The sequence below is a fragment of the Cyprinodon tularosa genome, unplaced genomic scaffold (assembly GCF_016077235.1).
Source record: "Cyprinodon tularosa strain WSP-4 unplaced genomic scaffold, ASM1607723v1 ctg270, whole genome shotgun sequence".
Taxonomy (NCBI): Eukaryota; Metazoa; Chordata; class Actinopteri; order Cyprinodontiformes; family Cyprinodontidae; genus Cyprinodon; species Cyprinodon tularosa.
Window position 1 is genome coordinate 2,234,005 of NW_024038975.1, and position 10,144 is coordinate 2,244,148.

At 38.9% G+C, this 10,144-nt stretch overlaps 1 protein-coding gene across 1 annotated transcript; it reads left to right on the forward strand.

Moving 5' to 3' along the window:
* Positions 1-773: 773 nt before the first annotated feature.
* Positions 774-2,305, forward strand: LOC119786350 (transmembrane protein FAM155A-like). Its single transcript, XM_038289635.1, has 2 exons — positions 774-2,135; positions 2,243-2,305. The coding sequence occupies exons 1-2, from the start codon at positions 1,407-1,409 to the stop codon at positions 2,303-2,305; spliced, it is 792 nt and encodes a 263-aa protein (XP_038145563.1). The 5' UTR covers positions 774-1,406.
* The last annotated feature ends 7,839 nt before the right edge of the window (positions 2,306-10,144 follow it).

Here is a 10,144-nt window from a genome sequence, read left to right on the forward strand (position 1 = left end):
AAAATTACCTTTTGAATCAGATTACTGAACTAAATTAAGTTTCAATACTTATTCTATTTATTGAAATGTGCATCTAAATGGGCATTTCAGAAGTGTAGATGACAACAGTTAAGAAAGTGAAAAATAGCAATAAATTGGAGCTCATCTTCAGTTATTAAAACATATTTGCTATAAAGGCAATTTAAATAGTGGCAGCAGGTATTCCTGCAGCTGTGAACATTTTGCAGGTCGGCGACTCAACGCATTTAATCATTTTAACCATTTAAATTATAAACTGAATTTACCTGCATTATTTTTTATCTGGGGTAAATATGTATGTTACCGATTGGGAATGTGCTTTATAAATAAATATAGCTAAATGAAATAAACATTTTCTGCATAATACACATGAATCTTTGCAAAGGGGAAGGCTGATCTGCAGGGGTGGCCCCTGCTCTGCTTGCTGACTCCTGGGGGGGCACCACTTGTGCGATGTGAGCCGGTGTAAATAGTTTTCTGGGCTAAAATGAAATGTTTTGGGTCATGTTCTCCCTGCTATTCTAGTATATATATGCTAAAAGTAATCACTTTACCGCAGTGTTATTAATTGACTCATCTGTTCTCTGCACCAAAAGCAAAATCATGTAAATATGTGCTTGTTCTTGTTGTATCTAAACATTCAAAACACAAATATAACACACTATATAAATATCAGAGCTTGTTGGCAACAATAGTGTTTAAGACCTTTGAGTGGTTGCGGTCTATCCCTCATGCTCTGCGTTAGTGCGGTGCGCATACAGGTAATAAGCTGCTCCGCCACTGCGCAACGATGGAGCTATCACAGCGATGGAGATGACGCAAACAGACTCAGCTCTCCGAAAAAGTGTTTCAAGACGAACATGGCGGCAACTTAACCGAGGTCCAAGATGACAGTGGCCACCGGGAAAACGGATTCGATGCTTTCCGAGAAACCCATCTACCTGTGTCAGGGTGGCTGATGGCTCTCCTTTAAGTGAATCTGCGAATCGAGCGGTAGCAGACGCGCAGCATCAGCACCGAGAGGCTTGCAACAGCTGGTCTCCCTTGCGCGCCCTCCTGACAAGCTAACAAGCCCGGAGAGGGGACGTCTGGGAAGACGCGGGGCTATGCGGTCAAAAAGGACGCCGTTCTCCCCCGGAGAGCCATGGAGAACCGGGATGCGGCAGCGCGGAGCTTAATCTATGCGGCCACGCTAATTGCTTCCAAATAGCACCGACTCGCTTCGGGGGGCGATAACAGGAGCGCCCTGGACCGGCGGAGGTTCGGCACCCCTCCTCCTACCGCTGCAGAGGAGAACCAACCGGAGCCCGTCTCCCAACAAGTCAATGAGTTTTGTTGCAGATGAGCCCCCGCGGTGGAGTCGGCCCAGGGCAGCACTCTCCTAAAATATGACCAGGGGTGTTTGGATGCGTCGGCAGCATGACGAATGCTTAAAATATTGGTCTGCACCCCGGGGGAACGAGAAGCCATTCACGGAGCCGGAGCGGGCCCAGAGATGGCGACAGTCGCTGGCCTCTCTGCTCTTCATCAGCGTCCTGCTCTCTGATCACCTGTGGTTCTGCGCCGAGGCCAAGCTGACGCGGACCCGCGACAAGCGGCCGGACGACGGGCAAACTATTACGGGTGAGAAGAAGCAAAACTCTCCTGAAACACACTATATCCCAACATCACCCGATCCCCGCCACCTCTTAAAAGAGCAAGATGTTATTTTTATAGGGAATTCTACTAAACCTCTGTGGCGGATGGACACCTGTCATCCGGACAGCTTCTCGAAAGACTGCTTCACTTTCACGGACGCTCTGACCGTGTGTTTGGGCCTCTCTGGTGGAGAAACAGAGGGGACACAGTCGGCGTACGTGAATCTGAGCGATTTGTACCTTTCTTTTTGTAACTCCTACTCACTTTTGGATTTGTTTTACGGGTTTACGAGTCCGGACGTTTTGAATTGCTCCCTGGATACGGCCATGGGGGTGGATCTGCTGGGGTGCTCGGAATGTGTCCGGGCTTATCAGCGTCTGGATCGACAGGCTGAGGAGAACTACAGGGAGTTTGAGCTACTGGTTCAAAAGTACCAGACGGACGCTTACTCAGTCAGGACGTGCATGGACGAGTGCAAGGTAGGACCCACGTACACTTTGCACGCAGGTTTTTAAAAGAAAATGTGGGGGGTGTCCACGGTTGTCATGGTAACCCTTGCATATTTGTAGTGCTTGTTTTTCAAAAGTTTGTGGCACCGATCGGTCAGCAGAGCCTGCATGGCTGCAGCACTTTCTCCACCTATGAGTGAGATATTTGCAGTAGCCTAAGCATCTAAGGCTACAGCATCTCTTTTATTTTTATATCCTTTAACTCTATTTGGGGCCACTCTGTGCAGCCTATTTTGGACTAATGTTTGACTTGTGGACTCAGATTGTGTCACGTCTCCACCATAAGCAGAGAGAGAGAGAGAGGAGAACGTTTTAATATTGATAATAGCACTCCTGTGATTTCCCTCTAATCCAGGATTTGCACTTCCCCAGTTTACCTGCTGTCCCAGTAGCAGCACAGGCATTTCAGTCATAGCTTCTGCAATTAACAGCACAGATCCGCTATGTATGACAAAGTTGTTTGTTTGCTTTTGTATCGTTTTGCTTTTTAATCTCAGTCTGAGCAGGAGTTGAATCAGTTGGGTTTCAGCTGAGGCTATTTTTTGCCTGTTTTTTTGGGATGTATAGTGTCTCTTTAAAGGGATAGTTCGGTATTTTTGACATGAATCTGTATGGCATCCCGATCACAAGCGGCATGCAATCACACTGACTTACCCCTGGCAGCGTCCTGTGAGCAGAGTTATCGTCCAGTTTTGGTCAAGCCGAAAGTAGTCCTGCAGGTTTTTAGGAACAGCGAAATAAAACTTTTCTCTTCCCAAAACATTATGTGTCCAAAAGAGTGATATTTTCGCATCCCAAAAACATTGTAGTGGAAAAAGTCACACGTCGTTATCAATTGGTCCTATTTTCTCTCTGTTCGTATCAGTGCGCGCCGTCATTCAGACAGCGAGCCCAACAACAGCCATGTCTCCCTCCGCCGCTGGTGATCGGGATGCCATACAGATTCATGTCAAAAATACCGAACTATCCCTTTAATCAGTCGACGCGCCTGTTGTAACTGTCCATGGTGCTGAAACAATTCCCTCACCACAGAGCCTTACCATGTTCATGGTAATATTCTGTTCTAAGGACTGTGGAGTGTTAGTTTTGGCCACACATAGGAGACAAAAAAAAAAAAAAAAATCTACTTTCATCTGAACAAAACACCTACTTCCGCATGTTTAATCTTTCTTTAACTTTGCTGTGGAAAAATAACATTACCTGATTTTTTTTGCTTTCTTATCACATATGATTTTTAAGAATGGGGCAGCTTATAATTATTCTGTCAACAGATTCTCCCACCTGTATGTATCTCTGCATCTCCAGGGCCCTTTGCTGCTTCTAGTGTTAATGTGTTTCTTAATAAGAGTGTTAATGCTATACTCATTACATTTTGTGACGATTGATTGAACATTGACCTTTGAGATATTTAAAGCTGGGGCCGAACTCTTGATTTAAACTTCCTCACAACTTTATTCATTACCTGTTTGCTGTGTTCCTTGGTCTTTCATCCTGGGTGTTTGATCATCAGTGTTATCTAACCTAACTCAACGGCATTTCACAGAACTGCTGGATTTATTCTGGGATTTTAATACACACAGTTGGAGTCTGTTAACTACATAAGCTGACATTTAAAGGAAAATGATTGTACTACATTTTATGTAGCAGGATCAAAGTAAAGTGGGTTTAATGCAAGAGAAGGATACACATTTTCATGTGTCATTTTCTCTCATTACAATGATACTGTGCTTTCTGTACGCTTAATTAAATCCTACATAATACAAACAAGCACTATCTTCTGTATCTTTTTTATCACCATGAAAAGTTTGAGACAAATTCGGCTCAGGAAGTTTTTTGTTAGAAAACTTCTCAAATAATCTCAAAAATGTTTTAATAATTTGGGCACAGTTCACACGGAGGAGCAGCCGGGCTCTGAATGCAAAAATCTCCATAGTAAAGTTTCTTCTGATTATTCTGAGTCCTAGCATGTTAAGATGACTACCCCTGTGAGTTCTTGTGTTAATGACTGCAAAATATCTCCAAAAGTTATTTTTTCTAATATAGCTACATGTATACTCCTATTATGGCATGTTTAAGTAGTGTGGTTCTGCACTGCAGGTTTGCAAATGTAATAAGACAAAGCGAGAGCTATATTAGCCTTCGAGCCCCTTTATTTCAATCTGAATTGCTAATCTGTTTCAGTGTACATGTGACCTTTGTGAAACATAGCTCCCTGGCTTCAGGCCTCCTCAAGATGTTACTGATTTTTCAAGGACCACTTAATACAAAGACAGTGGTTCTGGTCTGTATCAATACAAAGACACAAAGAGGCTTAAAAAACTGTTATGGCTTTTAAATCTCATCTCCTCTGTGCCTTTTTTTCTGAAGCCTACCCATTGTAGAAAACATAGATACAACATTAATGGGAAGTTTTTAACAGCTGGAGGAAATTAAAGGGAAATACATATTTTTATGCTTTATCATGTTTCTTTGTTGTTGCTATAATTCCATTCTACAACATGTTAAACTTTGACACTATTTCTCCAACTGTATGTTTGATTCAATTAGAAAGCTAACCATAATAGGTTTTCCTCTAGTAGCACTGTACATTGTATCAATACTCTCACATAAACTGACCAGCTTCCCTGTCCCTTTTGACCTAATTGCACGTGTGACACATTGCGTTGATCTACAAAGATTGCTGTGCAAAGGCTAAGAAATACACACAGTTGTGGTCCACCCCATTTAGATGACTATATTGTTTGTGCTATTGACAGTTTGTGAGGGATTGTAAAACAAATAATGAGTTCTAAGCGATGGAGTTGTAAGTAATAATGATTATAATTATTCATATAATAATGTTACTAACAATAATTTTGAGTATTATTTTTGCACTTTACAGAAATATTTCAAAGTGCCAAAATCAAAGCTTAAAGCTAATAAAAAGATGGAAATACTAATTGAATATAAATGGCTAGATATCAATCATAAAACATTGAAAATCTGACTGTCTAATCCAGCTCTGCTAACCTGAATTGTTAAATTCAGGTTAGCAGAGCTGGATTAGCTCTTCTCTGTCTCTGCTGTAGCAGGCTTCAGGAAACACTGCGTTCAACTCAGTTTGAATCGCAGGAAGAATAAAAACACTACGTTCAGCTCCTTCTGAATCTCAGTAAAAAGGCAGTCTGACTCGGTCCAGTGAACGCAGACTTCTCCGTAGGGATTTGGTCACTACGTAGCGTAACCTAAAGCTGGAAGCGCTTTGTCTAGCCTTTAGTGGCACAGAGCCACCGCCAAAATAGAACATTGAAACAGGAAGCTGGCCATTTTAAAACTTCTGTCGGCAGGGTGTTTCTTCAGAGGGGAGTAGTTCCGGTTATATCAGTGACACTTGATCACAACAGTGATAATTTGATATTCTTAATGAAATTGGTCAAGATTCTCTGCTGTAACTTAAAATTGCTAAAAGCTAATTTAACCTGATGTGAAATGCCAGTCCGGGATGTGATTTCTCTGTGGCTTACAAACTCAGTAGTCAGACAGACAGAAACTGAAATTTAAAAATTAAACTAAATTATACAGTAGAACTGAAAGTAAAAATAGGCTAATTTAATCTCCATTGAAATATTATCCACTTTAAAGTAAATTAACTGAGTTTCAATTCAAACGTTTAGTTTTAATTAAGTGATATTCTTTTCAAATTAATGCTTTTAATTAAAATGATATGAATACATGTTTTATCAGTTGACTAAAACCCAACATAGACATATAAGTTATTTATATTTTTGTTAGGCTGCTCATGTCACTAAACAGTTATACTGTATCTGAGGGTTGAAGCTGTTCAGCTCCTAGATATGATTAGTTTCTGTACATAGTCAGTTGCAGTTATTGTTTCAAAACAATGCTAAAAGTAAATATTTTACGGTCCCTCAGGGACATATAGAAATATAATAATTATACTTATAATAGGAAAATGTCAAGTAACCTGTCCATCTCTACATAGGTTTAAAAATTCCATCTCTTGACTCTAATATGCATGGAGTAGTTTAAAATATACTAAATACAAACATGCCGTTGTCATGCACCATTCCCTTCCAAATGTAAAGCTTCATATGAAATCTGTTTTTTGAATCAGCTTCCAGCTACATTTTTCCCCCCAATAAAACCTAATGAGATTTTGATCCAAGAGGGTAATTTTCAGTGATTCAGGCTTTGCTACAGTTTAAGAGTGTGAATAAGTCCCAGAAACTAAGATTATTTATTAATTTCTTTATTAGTACAGAAGAAAGAAGTCTGAAAAATATGCTTCATAAGTATAAAGGTCAAAAGTCATTGGAGATGGGACAGTGACAGCTTAAAAATGTAGAATGATTTGGCCATTATTTAAAGAGTGAAATTACCATCTGTACTGGGATAAGGTAAAATATACATCCTATTTAACTCTGTTATTTACAGTGCAGCAGAACAAGAGCAACAATAAAATGATTAGAAGGTAAATAAACTTATAAAATATGGAAAACTGCCAATGCCAATGATCTCTCAACGATGCTTCATGAGTAAAGAGGGGTAACTTGAAGTGTGCACAAACATTGCTGCCTATTTGTTCACTGACAGGTTGCCTGTGGCTGTTTGTTGAATTGCTTCCCCTGTGGCTGCTGGTCTCTCTTTTGACAGTAGGTACCCTGAGGTCAAGAATGTCCAACCAGTGAAAAGCTTTGAAGTATGCAGCAGACAGAGAAATCTTCACATATTACTGTTGGCCAACCTGTCTCTCATCTGGGACCCACTGCATGGTCCTTGAAGCATTTATCATATGTATATATGGTTGTTTTTTTTAAGTGCCTGGAAAAAGCTTAATTCTCCTCAAATTATTTTCATGATTTTGTGATATGCTTTGTAGAAACTGCATGTGGTAGAGTATATTACGGAACAGTGTTGAAGAATTAACATTAGGTGGAAGAAAGATGCTAAATGATTTAGACTTCTTTTACAAATTACAAAAAATACAAAGAAATTTAAAAATTTGGCATGCATTTTTTTCAGCTACCTTATTTCTTACATCCCTAAATGCAATCCTAGCATGTTTCCCTTTTAGCCACTAAAGCGGTCTAATATTTTGAATAACAGTCATCATTGCTGTGGAGGTTCCTCCATCTTTTCCTCCGTGTTAGTACTTCTTTATTTATTTAAAGGTCTTCACAGAATAGATTTATAATTTCACTTTTGTGGTGTTTTTTTTTTTGGCATTAGGTTGTTTACTATTATGGGTGCACACATTCAGTAAACACCTTTTGTTTATTTAAATTAGCTACTTTTCTTTGCTGAGTTTGAAGGACTGGCTGAGTGGAGAGGACTGGTTGAAAGGCAAACCAGGAAGTGGGGCATACCATCAGGCTGCTGGAAGCAGGGGACTGGATGTTGGGAGCCTGCTTCTCTCTCTCCACTTTTGGCATAACTGTTAAAACATTTTTGGTGTTATGGTTTTTCTTTTGATAGTCAAAAGGTGTTGGCTTAAATTAGTTATTTATGTTTATGCATTGTTTGTCTTTGTCTCATCTCCCACCCCTCCTCGTTTGTGTAGGCTAGCCTTTGTGTATAAATTCCCCTGTGTGTTCATTGTGTGAGGTCAGTTTTTGTTTTTGTTATCCTGAGTTAGGTATGCCTTAGTTGATTTCTTTGGGCACATTTTGGTATATTTTTTTGAGATTTGATGTAAGTTCTTTTTTGTGAAAATTTTTTTGGAAAATAAATAGAAAATACTTTTTTATATGCCTTTGTCCTTGTGCCTTACTGGACGGACCACCACAATTGCAATCTGTAAAATATCACTATTTATGCAATGCTTGGTTTGATTTTGTATTTTACCTACATTTAAAGGCCATACATATATTTGTACTATTTGTACTTGCCCTAGATGTCGGCACTTCATGTATACTCTTAGAGCCCAAGAGAATAAAAAGTTAGCAAACGATGGCTGGGATATTGTGATAAAGGGAAAATAAAGCAGAAAATATCAGTAAAATATGGATATATCTTAATTTATATTATCATAGTTATCTATGTTATTACTTATTTCATACATTAACGGTGTGTATATTTCAAATGATTTTATTGTGGATTTCTATGTTCTCTGTTTTAAGTTTAAACCTACCTTTATTCCTACCCGTTTAACTGATTTAAAAGCTACTTTATTGCTTGAAATTCTTTTTTATTGTCTGAAATCATTATATAATTTTGTTGTTGCAAAACGGCATCAGAATATTTAAAGTAAACAAAGAATTTTACAGATGTTTTATTCTGTATATCTGTTCTTCTTTTTTTTTTTAAGTTGTGTTTCATATATTATTTTTATCCCTGAAGTGAAAAACATACTTTCAAAATGTTCCTGACATGTGTCACTTATACTATAATCTCCACTTAAAGCTACAGTGTGTAACTTTTAGCGACATCTAGCGGTCAGACTGCAGACTGCAGAAAATGAACATCTCCCCCCACCGCTACTCCCCCCCAACAGTACGGCGAGCATTACGGGACAAAATGTCTTTCACGACGTCCGCATCACCTACCTTCTCAAGTGATGAGGTTTATTTACATAGATAATTTTACAGATAGTATTCATTAGTCTGTGTAGGGTATAGATTTCATGTAGACTTAAGATAATAAAGATACCCGTTATTTTTTCTACATCGTTGTGACGTTTTGGCGTTCTCGCAATCACTAGTTTGTTGGCTCTGCGCTGCCGTAGCGCAAAGATGTCAGCCTCCATGGCTGCGAGACCCGCTCCTATGTAATTATAAATAACGAATTCTAAGGCAACGCAAATATTAAGGTTAAGAGGCTGAGCTCGTAGATGATGATAAATAACATAGTTATGTATAATATATTACATTTCTGACTGTATATCCCTGTAATTATTACACACTGTAGCTTTAATATTAAACTCGTTACTCACTTTCTGCAAACAATTTTTTTTCCCTCAGACTCCTCTTTATGATCTTTACAACCGGATTATTTAGTTTTACACATACAATATTTACCAGTATAGACCATATAATCACTGTCCGCTTAGGATGATAACACTACAAGTCAACTCATCAGTAAATAGAGTTGACATGTATGCACTTTTATTGGTACCATTTTGTGAAAAAGTCTCACACTATTTTGTTTTGTTATGATTCCAGCTTCAACTCTTCTGGAGCATTTCTTTTCAAAATATGCACACATGAAATTGCTGCCATACATTTTTTCCAAAATAGCACAAGCTCAAACACTTTGGATGGAGAGCTTATGTGAGCTGCAGTCCTCAAATTTTATCACAGATCCTTAATTGGATGGGGTTGGAGAGCCATGCAGAGCACAGACAACAGAAAGAGTGCTATTCAGCTATGTGCATCTGCCACTACATGTGTCGCCATAGAGCTGGGTTCATAAGCAGTGTTAGTCTTGAGCCTTTGAGCCACACACACTGTACAGATTTGATTGTATGTTGAAAGTTCAGTTTTGGTCTCATATCACAACAGCCCCTGAAACTCTTTTGCTTTTGACCAAAAACTGTTGTTTGTCTTGTAACTCCTCCAGAAAGTCTTTGGCAGTCCCTTTAAAGTATTTGTTTTTTGCCTTTCTATTACTATCCTTTCCAGGGCTGTCATTTTATGTGATTGGTGATGGGTTTTCAGTTATACCATACTCTTTCCATGTTCAGAAGTTGGCTTGAACAGAACACCATAATATCATGAAATCTTAAGGACACTATTTTATAAAATTGCTTAAAACTCATCCATAATACTATCCCTGAACTGCCGGTTTGGTGACTCACTCTTTTTCCACAGAATGGCTGCATTGTGTAACACAGAGATGGATTCTTCTTGTTGTTAAATGATAATAAACAAATTTTGACCTTGACTCATTTAAGTTTTCTCATTGACTTTAAAATGTATGAACATTAAAATCTACTAAATGTAGCCATACATGTACAAGAACCCCCCCACCCCCACCCCCAT

What these genes read in the sequence shown, in the direction of transcription:
- LOC119786350 (XM_038289635.1), top strand. Translation starts at nt 1,407, where the DNA reads ATGACCAGGGGTGTTTGGATGCGTCGGCAGCATGACGAATGCTTAAAA. An exon ending in CGTGCATGGACGAGTGCAAG is followed by an intron (nt 2,136 to 2,242) that starts GTAGGACCCACG and finishes GTTTTTCAAAAG; the next exon opens with TTTGTGGCACCGATCGGTCA.